Raw genomic sequence first — 16,388 nt, forward strand, 5'->3', positions numbered from 1 at the left:
AATGGGAATAGCGTAACTGTACCCACCTAATAGGGCCAAAGTGGAGATTAAATGACTGCTTTCCAAGCACTTAGCTCAGTGCCCAGATCACAGTCAGTGGCAGTTATTATTAACTGCTATTAATAGGGCATTAACTCTTACTTGCTGCTTTGTTGCCTGGTTTGTCAAACGTCTGGATCCCTTTGGAAACAGATTTATTGTCTGTATTTTTGGAAGAGCACACTGGACCTCAAGAGCAAAGAGCGTGAGGTCACACAGGCAGGAGCCGGCTGGCAGGATCCAAACTCAGGTTCCTGCTAATCCTCGCACCGGGAGGAGAGTCTTCAGACCCGCTAACTCTGAGGCCCCGCCTCCCATCCCACCTCCAGCCCTCAGAGCTCCCCAGACCGGAGGACTCCTGCTCCTGTGGAAGGTCCTGTGAAGGAAAGGCCCCGGGACGAGTGGGCCGCGAGGGGTGGATTCCTGGATGTGAGAATTGAGTGAGTGGGAGCTCAGTACCCTGGGTTCCGGGAGGAGAAGTGACTGGGGTCCCAGTCTTTTCCATTTGGCAGAAGAGGGGCTGGGGACCGGGACCCCTGAATCCTGGGGGAGCGGAAGGTCATGATCCTAGACAGCTGGATCTTTCTTCCACTGGGTCAGAGAGCTGGGTCTCGGACGCCTGGGTCCCGGGAAACCTCCCTCCTTCCTTGCTGCGGCCGCGCGATTTCGGCTTTCAAGCCGCAGGTTCAGAGGGGAGGAAAGGAGGGGGTGCAAAGGGAGGAGCCGCGGACCTGCGCCAGGGGCTGGGGGAGGAGCCGAGCGGGCACCGCGGCGGGCGCGCGGGGCTGCTGCGGCGGAGGCGGCGGCGGCGGCTCCGGGTGAGTCCGCTCCTCCCCCCTCCCCCTGCCCCAGCCCCCGCCCCAGGCCGATCCTGGGGGGCGGCCCCAGCGCGTGGGGGCGGGGGTAAGTGCATGCGGATCTCCTGCCAGAGAGTGCGGGTGCTGCAGCGCTCGCTGGCCGCCCCGGGGGAGGGGCACGTGGCCCGAGAAAGGGGGGTCCCGAAACACCTAGGTGTACCCCAGCCTCGCCCACCGATACCCCGGGCGTGGGGATCGTTTACCTACTCCATGGCTCTTGAGGACTTAAGACTCCGCGACCTCTCGAGGTCCAGGGCATCATTCCTCCCCCCTGCAGCGCCTTGGGACCCCGGTATCTCATAACCCCCCCACCTACAAAAAAAAATTCCCATCCTCTCTGCAGCCGGGAGAGGCATGAAGGACTTCAACTCCCAGAAGCCCATGCAGCGCCGGCTCTGTGAAGTCTTAGCCGCGCTAGCGCAAGGCCTGCTGGGAATTGTAGTGTCTAAGCTCAGCGGGAGCTGGGGCCCGGGAGGTGGGAGGGGGTGGCTGGACTGCCAGGGGGTCGCCTGGGGTCGAGCAGCCCGTCCGAGTAGGACAAGACGTGAGGCTCGGACTAAGCTTTTTCTCCTGGCCGCGGCCTCCAGATTCGGCTCCTCCTCCCACCACCTGGCGCGTGGGGACGGGTCCGCAGCCCCTTGTCCGCCCTACAACCCCCATGGGCTGCCGCCAGCCGCCACCTCGGCTGCCACCCAGGACACGGCAGGGATAAGCGCAGGTGAGTCTGACCATGCCTGTCTCGGAGTCCTGGCCTTCTGCAGTACCCCCACGACACCTGTCCATCTGTGATCTCTGGTCTGTCCGCCCCTATATTCTCCCTGCACTCTCCTTCCAGTCCATCTCTGATGTCTCGCTCCAAACCATGTGTGGCTAATTCCCCATCTCCCCACATCCACCTCTTTCTCCCCATCCTCTCTCTTTTATGCCCCCACCCCCATCCAACCTTCCTTCTGCACCCATGTCTGTTTGCCCAGCCCTCCTTTGTATCGTTTTGCCCATCTGTGGTCTCTGGCCATTGTCTGTCCATCTGTCTTTTATTTCTGCTCCCCATCCATTCTTCCCACCACTGTTTCGCTTTCAAAGATATTTCTGTCCTGGCACTTACACAGTCCCTCTGTCCGCCTATCTCTCACACTCCCATAAATTACACACTAGTCCATTCTTTATGCTTAGTTCATCCCAAATCTCAATCCTTGACTTTCCCTCTGTCTGTCTGCTCATCTGTCCCTCTGTTCTGGGCCGCAGTTTGCCCTTCCCAGTATCTCTGTCTCCCCTCCCCTTATCTCTCTCTCAACTTGGTCCCTATCTCTGCACCTGCATCTTCCATCCCACCCCACCCACCACCACACTCTTATCTCTCTAACCTCATCCCTCCCTCTCTCTTGTCCTCATTCTTCCTACCTGGATCTGGCCTCCTTCCCATTCCTTGAACCCGTCAAGCCCTTGTTCATGCTATTCCCGCTGCTTGGGTTGCTTTCCCCACTCTAGCCCCACCACCTACTGGCCGTGGCCAGCTGCATCTGGTCCTTCAGGTCTCAGAGAGCCCTCCTCCCCCAACTGCCCCCCTCCTGTCCCTTTGTGACATATCCAACTATTTCTTTCAGGGCACTTCTCACAGTGTGAGCCTGTCTTGTTTGTTTATGTGTGTTTGTTGACTTGTTTACTCCATGTCTCCTCTTACGGGATTGTAACACCAAGAAGTCGGGAAATGTGTGGGGTTCGTTCTCTGCTGGATCTGCAGCTGCTGGCACTGAGCCTGGCATGAAGTTGGTGCTCAATGAATATTTGTTGAATGCATGAGCCATGAACAGCTGTCCCCTCTTCTGCCCGTGCCTAAATTCCGTCTTTGTCTGTGCACCCCTAATCTCTGTCTCCTTGTCTGTCTATCCGTTTATCATGCATTCTTAATCTCCAAGGGACTGGCCTTGCTTGTCTCTTTCTCCTTGTCTGTTTGTCCCTATTCTCTGTCCTCTTGTCCATGCATGCTGATCTCCATCCCCTTGTTTGTCCAACGCGATACTGTCTTTTTGCCTGCGCCCCGAATCAGTCTCCTGTCCATCTGCCCCTAATTTCTTTTTCCTTGTCTATCCCTCCCTAATCTACATCCCCTTGTCCATCTACTCCCAATCTCTGTCTCCTCGCCTATCCTTCCTTTTCTCTTTTTCTCCCTTATCGACCCCTCCCTCAATCCCATTCCCCATCGGCACCCTTGTCTGGCCCCTTCCAAGCACAGAACCCACCGGCTACCATGTCAGGCGACTACGAGGATGACCTCTGCCGGCGGGCACTCATCCTGGTCTCAGACCTCTGTGCACGGGTCCGAGATGCCGACACCAGTGACAGGTGCCAGGAGTTCAACGACCTGCGAATTCGAGGCTATCCCCGGGGCCCAGATGCAGGTCAGCACCTCCCCCCAGGCTATCTCAGCCAGCCCCCCGTCCCCTACATTCAGTATTTTCAGAGATTCAGAGCAGACCTGCTCAGCTTTCGGTTCCCTAGGTGCCCATGGCCAGTCCCTCTTAGAATCTCCCCTCCATCCTGCCTGCTGCTGGTCTCCCAAACCTCTGATCTAAGGAGAAGGAGCTGGGTGGGCCATTTGACCCGTGATCTTTTGGGTTTTGTCCTGTGAGCCTCCTGCCCAGGCCCCTCCCCCCAGCCATATGCTTATCCCCTTCACACACCTTTTGTGCATCTTGCATAGGGCTTAAAAGCTCAGGCTCTTTTTGTTTTTAAGATTTTATTTATTTGAGAGAAAGATAGAAAGAGAAAGTGAGCACAAGCAGGGGGAGGAACAGAGGGAGAAGAGAGAGGCTCCCAAGCAGACTCCATACCGAGCACGGAGTCTGACATGAGGCTCGATCCTACGACCCTGAGATCATGACCTGAGCTGAAAACCAAGAGTTGGATGCTTAACTGACTAAGCCACCAAGGTGCCCCAAAGCTTAGACTCTTAAGTCAGGCTGTCTGACCAGTCTGGGTTCAAATCCCACCACCCCTACTTACTATTGGATGACTTTAGGCAAATAATATTTCTTCTGTGGCTTAGTTTCTTCCCGAAAATGGGGATAATAAAAGTGACTACCTCCTGGGGCAACTGAGAGATTCAAATGATTTAACACATGTGAAGTGCTTAGAACAAGCTGGGCACACAGTGGTCATTCAATAAATGCTGGGATGTACTTATTGAGCACTGACTGTGTACCAGGCAGCATGCAAGGTCCTTGGCATATTTCATCAACCACTCACAACAACCCTCTGTGGTAGCTATAGTCCCTATTTTTGATGGGGTGGGGGGGACTCAGAAGGGTGAAGTGACTTGCCCAAGGTCACCCATCTAGGAAGCAGCAGGGTTCTGAGAGCAAGGAAATATTATGAGTGCCCTTGTCCAGATGAGGAACCCCGAGGAAGCACATGCTGCGAGGTTATAATGACAGTCCTACTTGCTGCGTGCAAGGCAGAGCTCGGCACCTTGTGTGGGGGGTATCCAGAGGGAGGGATGAGAAATGAGGTCCAGAAAACTGCGGTTGCTTGCTCAGAGACTTACAACCTGTAAGCAAAAGAGCCAGATTTGACCCCAGGAAGTCTAACATACTACCACAATTTGAGGGTCCCCAAGCCCACCTGTGGTCTCTGTTTTCAGTTTCAGTGATTCCCTAGAAGGACTCACAGAAAAGCTGTTCTCCTCACAGTTATGTTTTATTACAGCAAAAGGATGAAGGTTAAAAACAGCAAAGGGCAAGTCACATAGAATAGGGTACAGGAGAGACCAGATATGAGCTTCCAGTCTCGGTCATGTACACATGGCTGACCGCCCATGAGGCTAAACTTCACCTCCACCTCCTCCAGAGGCCAAGCTGATACATCCCAGTCCCCCAACATCAATCACATTGTTACATAGACCATCTGACATGGTCCAAGTTTCCTCAGAAAAACAAAAATGCTTGCAGGCAGAATGTTCCAAGGGCTTAGAGGTTCTTTCCAGGAGCCGATCAAGGGCCAAACATTTCTTTGGGCAAGGTTCATCTTTTTCCAACTACTCCACCTCGCTCCCCAGACCAGGCAGACAGGAACAAGAAATGCAACAGTTTGGAGGATTGATGTTTTGACTTAGAGAGGGTCTGGGTGAGGCTGAAGGTAGGGGAAAGCAGCTGGTTTTTCTCTCCTCTTCTCTGCCTTGTCCTCCCAAATGGCCCCCTGACCCCTTTTTCTCAATTCTTCCCATGTTCAAGAGGCTGGAAAGCCCTTGCTCTGCTCTTCATCAGGTCCCAGGAACTCCGAGCAGATGTCGGTTACTTGGAAAGGAACACCCTAAGGGGTGGGGGTAGGTAGGAAGCTCAGAGTGCCACTGCCCACTCTGGGCCTCTGCAGGGTCATGGATACATATGGATACACATACAGCAATAGAATTTGTTAGTCTAATAAAAATCCATGTCTGAACTACCATTTATTGGGAAATATTGATGAGTGACAGCATAAGGAAGACCGTGGGCTCTGGAGCCAGGCACTCTAGACCCAAATTCTGAGACCCCCCCCCCACCCCAACACACACACACACCCCTGATCTGCTGTGGGACTCTATACAGAAGACTTTGTGTCTATTGCCCTCAGTTTCCTTTTATGGAAGACAGGCATAATAATGTCGGACCTCCTAGGGTGCCTGTCAGGCATAAGTAAGCTAAAGTAAGCTATTGCCAATAAAGCCCTTAGGGATCTGCAACATAGTAACCACTCAGGAATGTGTGCCTCTACATTCCACTGCAATACTGGCTATCCTGGCTGTGCAGCTATTTACATCCTACACTCCTCAATACCATAGTTGAGAGGCAGGACTGATTTTTCCTACTTGGCAAATGGGGAATGTAAGGCTCAGAGTGCTTAAGATATGTTCCCGAGCATAGCACAGCAGAGATGTGAACCCTGACCTGCCTAACTGTGTCATGCAGCCTCCTCTCTCCTTGATCATCTCTGAGCATTTTGGGAGACATTGGTGGTACCTCAGATGGTGTGTCCTCTTACAGAGAGGCAGCATGGGCTAGTGATTAAGCATCACATCTGAAGACAGGTGGCTCTTTCAAATCCCAGATCATCATTTACTACCTGTGCAGCATAACACAAGTCACTCAACCTGTCTGTGCCTCAGTTTCCTTATCTTTAAAATGTTATATAGTGATACTGACCTTGTGGGTCATAGTTTAAGTAACATATGTAAAGTGCTTAGGACAATGCATGGCAAATGCTAGAGGCTAGCTCCTTGGGGATGGCAGTGGGAGGATAAACTGTGACCCCACCCTGACCCCTGACCTTTGTCCTCACTCTCTCCAGACATCTCCGTGAGCCTGCTGTCGGTCATCGTGACATTCTGTGGCATTGTCCTTCTGGGCGTCTCCCTCTTCGTGTCCTGGAAATTGTGCTGGGTGCCCTGGCGGGACAAGGGAGGCTCAGCAGTGGGCGGGGGCCCCCTGCGCAAAGACCTAGGCCCTGGGGTGGGGCTGGCAGGCCTGGTAGGCGGCGGTGGGCACCACCTGGGGGCTGGCCTGGGTGGCCATCCTCTGCTGGGGGGTCCACACCACCATGCCCACACCGCCCACCATCCGCCCTTCGCTGAGCTGCTGGAGCCAGGCAGCCTAGGGGGCTCTGACCCCCCTGAGCCCTCCTACTTGGACATGGACTCATACCCAGAGGCTGCGGCAGCTGCAGTGGCCGCTGGGGTCAAACCGAGCCAGACATCTCCTGAACTCCCCTCTGAGGGAGGTGCAGGCTCTGGGCTGCTCCTGCTGCCCCCCAGTGGTGGGGGCTTGCCCAGTGCCCAGTCGCATCAGCAGGTCACAAGCCTGGCACCCACCACCAGGTGAGACAGGCTACTGGGCTGGGGTTCCACTCTGAACTTCTGTTCCTCCTCTGTGTCTCTTTCCCAGATATGGTTCTTCTGAGCCCTGCAAGAGGAGAGGCGTAGAGGTCCAGAGTCCTGAGTCCTGGGGCAGGAAGGGGCTTGGGGTGTGAATTCCTGGGTCCTGGGGACAAAGGAGGCTAGGGCCCCAAACTTCAGGATCTAAGGAGGGAGGACCCTAGAGATCTGGACTCAGATTCGGAAGGTATAGGACTCCAGGGGTCAGGAAGGTGGAGGAGAATGAAGATTAGACTCCAGAGGCCCTGAGACACAAACCAATTCATCTGTTTCACCCTAAGCCAGGATTGGCGGCGGGGCCTGGAATTCATTTGTTCTGTATTCCTCATTCTGCACATGGATATGGAGCACCTAACATGAACCAGACCCGAGATGGGTGTTGGCTGTCCCCTCCCACCCAGGCCAGTACTGCCGGAAAGTGGCTTAGGGGGCCACAGCTGTGGGAGTCTGAGAAGTCGCAGTTCCAGTCTGGGAAGAGGCTGGGGCCTTCCAGAGGTGGAGGTGTTGTGGCCAAGACCTACACAATGAGGAAGATTTGGCCAGGCACAGAGGTAGAGGTGTGAGCTGGGCATTCCAGGAGGAGAGAGCGGCCCATGCAAAAGGGAGAGGGGAAGGAGGCCACAGTGCACTGTGGGAACTGCCAGCAGTCACTATGGCCTGAGAGTAAGTGTGAAAAAAGAAAGGGAGATGTGGCTTAGGATGTAGGCAGGGCCAGACCACTTGGCGCCTTGAATGTGGGGCTGAGGGACTGGGGCTTTGTCCTGGGGGCACTGGGGAGCCATGGAACATTGTGAGCGGGAGGGGCAGGGCCAGTTCTGGGTGCAGAAAGACCTCTCTGTGGCCACATAGGGGAAGGGCTAGAGGAACGGACTGGAAACCTTTAGTCCAGGCAGGAGAGGATAAGGCTTAGCTGAGGTTATGGGCATGGGGATAAGAGAAGGAGGTAAAGAAAGTCAGGGAGCAAGAGAGGTGAGACTTGGGAGTGATGGCTGGGGGTGGGTAGGAGTGGTGGGAAGAGGAACTGAAGGCCTCCAGCCTGGCTTAGTGATTGGGTGGATGGTGGGGTTGTCAGAGGATCTAGTAAGAGGAGTGAGTTTGAGGGAGTCCCTGAGCGTATCTGGGTCTTGTTGAATGTGAGGAGCCTGGAGCAGCAATCAGGGGAAACTGCCCTTAGAGGGATTGTCTTGGGTCCCAGATGGTCATGGGAGAAGGTAGTCTCATTCCCAAGCCTGACCAGGGGCCCAGGGTCTCATGGGAGTTGTAGTTTGGGGTCTCTGGGGAGGCCTTCCAGAGGCGGATGGATACACGGGTCTCAGCTCTCCCCTCCCCCATTATACAGATGGAGAAACTGAGGCTCAGAGGGTGTTAATGACCTACTCAAAGTCACCCTGGGAGGAAGGAGAGGCTGGGGGATCTGTAGTTCAAGGAGCCTCCCTACCACATCCCTTTCCACAGCTTGAGCCCTCCCCCTCCGCCCAGGCCCATGTGTGCCTCCAGCACACCTGAGGCTGCTGAGCACTGCCCATGGTTAGGGACACCATGTGATGGTTAGTCCATCACATGGACTTCACCCTGGGTGTAATGGTCCTTGCAGGAGAAGGCAAAGGAACCAGAGCCATGGATGGGGAAATTTGGGAGAGGGAAAGGATGGGCTTTGAGGGGACAGGAGGAGGGGATGGCTCTGGTGTCTGATCTGCAGATCTAGGGGGAGAACAGGGGAGAAGGAGCCGGTTGGGGAGAAGGCGTGGAGCCTGGCAGAGAATATGAGGGGTATGTGGGGTATGTGGGGTCTGGTGGATGGCCAAGGCTGGGGGCCTACCGGGCTGGAGCCCAGGAAACAGACTGAGCAGACACCGTGCTGTTGATGGGTGTGGAGACCCGGGGTGCGGATGAGCTTGTCCAGGGAAAGCATGTGTATGAGAGGGAAGAAGCAGCCAGGGTGGCTGATGGGTCTGCTCTGGGATTCCAGTGTCCCCCACACACTTGTGGACAGTGGAGAAAGGAGTTGAGAAAGGACAGGCCAGGTGGAGTGATGGTGAGGCAGGAGAGGTGAGACCAGGGTTAAGACAGGTTGGGGGAATTTGAAGAAGGGCAGGTGAAGCTTCAGGAGGCCTGGGTTGTGTGGGGGCCCAGGGGTCTTCAGAGAAGTTATTCTGGGTTATGCACTTGGGGTCAGGAGGAGGCTTCTGGAAGTTGATGCATAAGCAGATCTTAGCTGGAGCTAGCTTAGAGACTGGGATACCCCCCAATAAGGTGGAGAAACTGTGGCTCAGAGAGTGCAAGTGGCTTGCTCAAGGTCACAGTGAGCAGAGGTGGGGGGGAGGGGTCTGTCCCATTTGGCTGTGGCCCTTGGGAAGGAGGCAGGGAGGAGTCTCTCAGGTCTTCAGATACTGTCAAGGACCCCAGCCAGTGACCCCACCTTGGTCTTCCCCGCTCTCACAGGTACCCGGCCCTACCCCGGCCCCTCACCCAGCAGACCCTGACCCCCCAGCCGGACCCTGGCAGTGAGGAGCGGCCGCCTGCCCTACCCTTACCCTTGCCGGGTGGGGAGGAAAAAGCCAAACTCATCGGGCAGATCAAGCCAGAGCTGTATCAGGGGACTGGACCAGGCGGCCGGCGCGGCGGCGGGGCCCCGGGCTCGGGAGATGCCGGTGGGGGGGCGCCCTGTGGCCGCATCAGTTTCGCTCTGCGGTACCTCTATGGCTCAGACCAGCTGGTGGTGAGGATCCTGCAGGCCTTGGACCTCCCGGCCAAGGACTCCAACGGTTTCTCAGACCCCTACGTCAAGATCTACCTGCTGCCAGACCGCAAGAAAAAGTTCCAGACCAAGGTCCAGAGGAAGGGTCCCGGACATCCGGGTCCCGCAGAGGAGGGGGCGGGGGTCCGGACTCCTGGATCTGAGGGAGGAGTGGGTTTGGGGTCTGGACTCCTGGGTCCTTCAGAAGCGGAGTTGATGGGAATGGTGCCTGTATCCCTCCCTTGCCCACCCCTCCAGGTCCACAGGAAGACGCTGAACCCTGTGTTCAACGAGACATTCCAGTTCTCTGTGCCACTGGCTGAGCTGGCCCAGCGCAAACTGCACTTCAGCGTCTATGACTTCGACCGCTTCTCGCGGCACGACCTCATCGGCCAAGTGGTGCTGGACAACCTCCTGGAGCTGGCTGAGCAGCCCCCCGACCGCCCACTCTGGAGGGACATCGTGGAGGGCGGCTCGGTCAGTCTTTCTGGGGACCCAGGACCCCTCAGTGTTTCACCTCTTTGCCTTTGGACTTCATAACCTTCGAACTTCTTGACCCAGGCTTTTAAAATTTTGTTTTACTGCAAAATATTGCAAACACACAAGCAAAATGTAGAGATTGCTATAATAGGACCCCCTGCCCCCCACACCCTGTCAAATACTGACATCATGCCTGGACCCCAGATCTCCCAATTTCTGATCTCCTTTCACATCTGATGGTAACAGCCGAGAAATATAACAGACACCCCTGTGCCCACCAGCCACTTTATCATAATTTCATGCTTTGACCCCAGATTCCTGACCCTCCACCTGTCCGACCCTGGAGTTCCCAGCATTTGTTTTTCTGACTCCCTTCACCTTCCGACCTCCTGGTTTTCTAATTCCCTCGCTTCCTGAACCCCAACCTTTCTGATCTCTGAACATTTTACGTTTCGAACCCATGACCTCCAGATCTAATCTCATCCTCTGGTCTCCACCTGGCTTCTGAGAGCTGGATCCCTCAGGCCTTAGACATACCTGGATCCTCTATGTCCTGACACCCCTCACTTCCCCCCAGTACCAGATTGTGCTCAGGAGCGCCCCCCCCCCCACTGGCCTCCCTTCCTCTTCCATCTAGTCGTTCCCCAAGCCGGGCTCCTGCGTGCTTGTTAGGGGTCCTGACCCTCTCTCTGGCTCCCTCCCGTCTCCTGCTTGTGTGTATCATTTCTCATTCTCTCCCCTGCCCCTCATTATCACTGGAGGTCTTCATTCATTCATTCATTTATTCCTTAAACGACTGGCTTTTTTGTTTCAGGATCAGGACCTGGGGACCCCAGACAGTCCTCAGGAGCTCCAGGTCTAGGTTGTCACAGTTTGCTATCAGGGACAGTGAGTGGAGGGGGTGCAGGGACCTGGGCCTCGGTCACTGTAGTTGGGAGGCCAGGGGCCCAGATAAAGCTGAAGGGCCAGCAGGGGGTGGGTTGGAAGTCTTGGCTAGCTGACCCCCCTTCCAGGTGTCTGTGTGTGTGTGTTGGTGTGGAGGCTCTGTGTGTGTGTGTTGGTGGGAGGCTCTGTCTCCCTTGCAGCCTCGCTTAAGGTTGGTGTGTCTCCTGCCTTCCCTAAGACTGACTTCTCTTCTCAGTGCCTGTCACACTGTCTGGATCTCTGTTCCTCACCGGCTCTACATAGGTTTCTCTCTCTTTCTCTCCATCTGGGTCTTTGCCCTTCCCCCCATCCCTTCCTAGGTCTCTATCACTCTCTCTGGATCTCCACACCCTCCACCAAGTCTCTGTCCCCAATTTCTCCAGATCTCCTGCACCTGGGGGGCTCTGACACACACACACACCTCCGCCAAACTCTGTCTCTCTCCTCTGGGATTCTGTCCCTCTCTCTTCCTGGCCTCTCTATTCCTCTCTCTGAAGTCTCTGTTCCTCTTATCTCTCTCTTGGACCAGCACTATCTCTGGGTCTCTAGAGTCCTTCTCTGGGTTTTTGTACTTTAGGACTCTGTGGGTCTGCCTTTCTAACTATATCTCTCAGTGTCTTGGTCCCTGTCACAGTATATTTCTCACTGTGTTCTTCTCTCTCTCTCTCTCTCTGGCTCTTTCTTGCTCTCCCCCCTCCCTCATGCCTCTTTCAATCTTCCCTGCAGAACAAATAGGCTTTTCTGGTGGCGGGCAGCTGTGGCCAGGGAGTTACCAGGTTTGGCAAAGTCAGATTGTTGAGTGGATGGGAAACCCAGTCCTGGATATCAGGGAGGAGACCTGGAGGTTCCAGAAGGGAGAGCAAGTGAGGGAGAGGTTGAGGGGTGGGGAGACCAAGGCAGGGCATTGTTGAACCGTTTTCCCCAACTGCAGGAAAAGGCAGATCTTGGGGAGCTCAACTTCTCACTCTGCTACCTCCCCACGGCTGGGCGCCTTACCGTGACTATCATCAAAGCCTCTAACCTCAAAGCGATGGACCTCACCGGCTTCTCAGGTGGGTTCCAGGAGGCTCTGGGATCTGAGGGAGGAGCATCTGGGGCCCGGACTCCTGGGTCTGAGGGAGGAGGGGGCTGAGGGGCTGGATCCCTGGGTCTGAGGGAGGAGGGCAATGGGGACCCAGACCGTTAGGTCGGGGGAGGAGTCTGGGGTCTGGACTCGGGTCTGAGGGAGGAAGTCAAGGTTCAGTGCTCTTGATGCCTTCCCTCAGACCCCTATGTGAAGGCCTCTCTGATCAGTGAGGGGCGGCGTTTGAAGAAGCGGAAAACCTCCATCAAGAAGAACACTCTGAACCCCACGTACAACGAGGCGCTGGTGTTCGACGTGGCCCCGGAGAGCGTGGAGAGCGTGGGGCTCAGCATCGCGGTGGTAGACTACGATTGGTGAGGGGCTTGGCCCGGCGGGCGGGGGCGGGCAGAAGGCCAGGGGGTGAGGCGGGGCCAGGCCCTGCCCCCCGCCGCCCCGGCTGCTCACCGCCGCTCGCTCCCCCAGCATCGGGCACAACGAGGTGATCGGCGTGTGCCGCGTGGGCCCGGACGCCGCCGACCCCCACGGCCGTGAGCACTGGGCGGAGATGCTGGCCAACCCCCGCAAGCCCGTGGAACACTGGCATCAGCTGGTGGAGGTGAGTGGAGAGGCCACCCGAGGCCACTCGCCCTGCCATTCCCGCGCTCATGCAGTAATTCACGCGGAGCTTCCGTCCTTACGGGCTGCGGAGTCAGACCGCCTGGGTCGGAATCCCGGCTCTCGCTGTGTGACTAAGAGCACCTTGCTTAACCTTTCTGTGTCTCAGTTTATTCTACTGGGAAATGGGTTGTTAATAGTAGCTAAATTTAGGAAGGTTGTGAGGATTCGGTGAGTTAATGCAGGATCAGTGTCTGCTTGTCAGTAGGGGCTCAGCAAGGGGTCAGTTACTATTACTTCCCATGAGCTAAGCCCAAAACAAAAGGGAAAAACTGGGTGATAAGATGGAACAGGGTTGGGATTTTGAGGGGGTTGGGTTGGGTTGGGTTTAAAGAAGGCTGCAATTGAAAAATCACTAGACTGTGGTTTACTGGGTGGGGATCAACAATTTTTTCTTCATAAGAAAATGAAATCAAGATAGAACAGAACAGAAAATTTCACAGGGCAGCACCCGTTGTAAGGATTGTACTGCCAATTTTTTTTTCTTGTGGATTGTAGTCCAAAAGCCTTGGAAGTCTGGGAGGTAGAGGAAATCTGGACAAGGGATGGGGGGTGCCCTTTGGCTTAGGGTATTCTGAAGGGCCTCTCTGTGGACGTGACATTTGAGCAGAAGCCTGAAGATTGAGAAGGAAGGGGCTTAGGTGAAGGTTTTGAGGTTAGGAGAAGCTCCCTCGGAAGAGCTTGGCTGGGGGCTGGGTGTTCCTCTTAAGCTGGAAGAGGCAGGGGCAGGCCCATGAGCTGGAAGAGGCAGAAGCAGGCCCTCTGGAGCAGAGAGAGAAGGGGGAAAGGGGCAAATAACCAGAGCCGGGTAGGTCATGTAAGAATGAGCTTGCTAATTTTTTAAAATCGAAAATCATTTATGATTATCACATGGTCAAGAGAAATTTTCAAATATGGCCATTATCTCATTTGAAACAAACAAACAAACAAAAAAGTGCAGAAGTAGATTTTGAAAATATTACCCATGAATTTGCTGTCATTAAAGCCAAGACAGTAAAATCATACTAAATTCTGTTTAGAGTGTAAATAAACATTTAAACTTAATGTACTGTGAATTGTACTACACATACTCTTCATTGTTTTCAATATTTTAAAAATTATTTTAAATTTCCAGGAAAAAATACCCATAAAAATACATAAAAATAAAGCTGCTGATTTTTCCTTTTGTCTCAGGCTCTGCTATGACATGGGAGTGGCCTCCATTTAAAATTTGATATTTTTCTGATCATGGATTTTTGGATTAATTTTGATTTTTAAAAATATTGCATTGCAATAGTATTTATTTCGAGTGCTGATTTGGGGCACACCTGAAATTTTGCACCCAGGGTGAAATCCTCCTGGTCCTGACTGTAGCTCGGCCTTGCTTTGGGCTTGGCTTCCACGGGTGGGGAGGGATTTTAAGCAGCAGAGCACAGAGCTCAAGTGTGATTTTTGAAAAGACTGTGGCTCTATTTAGAGAGACAGATGGCAGCTACTCCCTCCTTCCACCACTCATTCTTCTCCTAATTTACTCACTCATTCCACAAACTTCTCCAGAGCTCCTGTGTGCTATGCTCATGCTGGGCAATGCTGGGAGCGCAGAGAGGAGTGGAACCCTGCCTGAGTGGGGTCCTGACCTTGGCTTTCAGCCAGTAGTGCCGTAGTGCCTGGCCCCAGAGGGTATTTCTACCCCCAGCACTGACCCTGCCCCTTTGCTTACTGCCCTCCCTGGCTCCCTAGAGCCTCCAAAACAGAGCCTCAGCTTCTCTGAGCCCCCTCTCCCTGCGAGGGTCTCCCGCATCACCCCTGTAGCCTCATCTCGCCTCACATTTCCAGTGACTTTTTCTTTGTACCTCAGTTTCCCCCTCTATAGAATAGGACTGTAATACCCCTTGGCCCATCACTTCAGAGCTGAGTGAAAAAAGAAAATTGCAAATGATGAAAACAGGTCTGATGTCTTACTATGTTGATTATTAGCGGTTGTCTTGCCTCTGTTCCCTATATCTTAACCTTCTGGATTTCCTTATTCAGGAAAAGACTTTGTCCAGTTTCACGAAAGGCAGCAAAGGATTGTCAGAGAAAGAGAACTCAGAGTGAAGGGTAAGGAACCCAGACCAGGGGAGGAAGGAGGTTGGGGCCCTGGACTCCCAGCTCCAAGGGAGGAGGGGCTGGGGGCCTGGATTCCTGGGTCAGAGGGTGGAGTGACAAGGGACCAGGTCCCTGCAGTGTTGATGAAGCTACAGCAGGTCATGGGCCTGCTCTCTGCCATCACTGACATCTCCTCCCTGCCCCATCCTGTAGGTCTGGCCTAGGCCCAGGATTGGACCAGGCCCCCTCAGGACCCCATCCCTTCCTGCCCGGACTGGAAATTCATTTCCTTGAAGCCATAACGTCCGAGCTGCGTGGTGCAGGGCAGCCCTGGGCCTGCCCGTCCTTCTACCCCACTGGACGTGAGGGTGGGAGGCTGGTGGGCCCGGCTCCCTGTTTCAGGGTGGGGGGGCATTCAGTCTCCACTGTGTCTGTCTTCCCTTCCCCAGGGCTCCCCTTCCAGGCAAGGGGCCATGCATGTCTGGGGGACCCCAGCCCCCCAAACCCTTCGTCTTTCTGTCTGTCTCTTTGCTGTTTGTCCAAAAGAGTGTCCTGACCCTCGTTCTCGCCGTGGTTGTCAACAGACTAATCCTCTGTATTCCTCCAGACACACACACACACACACACACACACACACACACACACCCCTACCTGTGTCTGCCCTTTCTGTTCAACACACCCTGCGTCTGGCCGATTCCCCCACTGCTGCTGCTACCAACACCAGAATAAACACACACCATGGGTCTCACTCCACCCGGGCCTCCTGTTCTCTCTGGGACTGGGCAGCTGGGTTGGAGCATCAAATGTTTCATTTACTGGCTGGGCGACCTCTAGCAAGGAAATTGATCTTTCGGAGCCTGAGTTTATAAACGTCACATTTGCCGGGACTGCTATGATAATAGGATGCAAAGTGCACCCCAAACTAGTTTAACCCACAAACAGAAGTGAAAGACCTTTGTACATGGTGAGTCTGAGCATAGAGAGGACTTCATCGAGCTGTTCAAGAGACTCTGCCTGGCCCCTCAGGACTTCAGTCTCAAGCGAGTCTTTGCAGTATTTGCGAGTCCAAATACAGCGGCCATTTGGAACTCCAAGCTGACCCTGCTGTATCTTTTATGATGGTTTCAACTGCATAAAACAATTCCAGCAGAAAAGGCTGAGATGATAGCAATTTCTTTCGCTCACATAAGAAATCTTTCAAAGACACAGAGTCCCAATGTCAGTTCAGCTGTTTAACAGCGTCAGGCACTGGGTTGGCATCCCTGAGAATTGTCTTGCCTTCCCCTCATGAGTACAAACTGCAGCAACACCACGCATTTTGTTCTTACACGGTGGCATCTAAAGCAGGAAATGTAGACGGGGCGGCTCCTTATGTGTTTCTCCCCAGAAATGTTCTCCTTATTATCTCGTTTACCAGAACTGGATTCAGTGGTCACCCTGAGTTGCAGAGCACTCTGGGAAAGGGACCATCTTTGTGGGTTTTGCCAGTGAGGCAGCACAGAGAGGGGAATGAGCTCTGGGTAGGAAATTTACAGGACCTACTGGAATCATCCTCAGGGCAGATAATTTCAGAGGAAACAAAATCCGGGGTTTCCTCTCTTTCTGCCCCCATGTCATTCAGGAAAAGGATTCTGAATGGTG

At 54.3% G+C, this 16,388-nt stretch overlaps 1 protein-coding gene across 7 annotated transcripts; it reads left to right on the top strand.

Annotated features, from left to right (window-relative positions):
• The first annotated feature begins 394 nt into the window (after nucleotides 1-394).
• Nucleotides 395-15,500, top strand: SYT3 (synaptotagmin 3). 7 transcript variants are annotated; one of them, XM_082710986.1, is made up of 11 exons: nucleotides 395-479; nucleotides 1,484-1,614; nucleotides 3,130-3,295; nucleotides 6,219-6,744; nucleotides 9,244-9,631; nucleotides 9,797-10,015; nucleotides 11,874-11,994; nucleotides 12,208-12,379; nucleotides 12,489-12,621; nucleotides 14,691-14,759; nucleotides 14,961-15,500. In XM_082710986.1, exons 3-10 carry the CDS (start codon nucleotides 3,145-3,147, stop codon nucleotides 14,754-14,756), a joined length of 1,776 nt encoding a protein of 591 aa, XP_082567112.1. In that variant the 5' UTR covers nucleotides 395-479; nucleotides 1,484-1,614; nucleotides 3,130-3,144; the 3' UTR covers nucleotides 14,757-14,759; nucleotides 14,961-15,500. The 7 variants fall into 7 exon arrangements, with proteins under 7 accessions (XP_082567112.1, XP_082567115.1, XP_082567110.1 ...); XM_082710989.1 differs by having other exon boundaries at nucleotides 396-479; nucleotides 3,125-3,295; XM_082710984.1 differs by lacking the exon at nucleotides 395-479 and adding an exon at nucleotides 791-857.
• The last annotated feature ends 888 nt before the right edge of the window (nucleotides 15,501-16,388 follow it).

Source organism: Mustela nivalis (genome assembly GCF_964662115.1).
Source record: "Mustela nivalis genome assembly, chromosome: 18".
Classification (NCBI taxonomy): Eukaryota; Metazoa; Chordata; class Mammalia; order Carnivora; family Mustelidae; genus Mustela; species Mustela nivalis.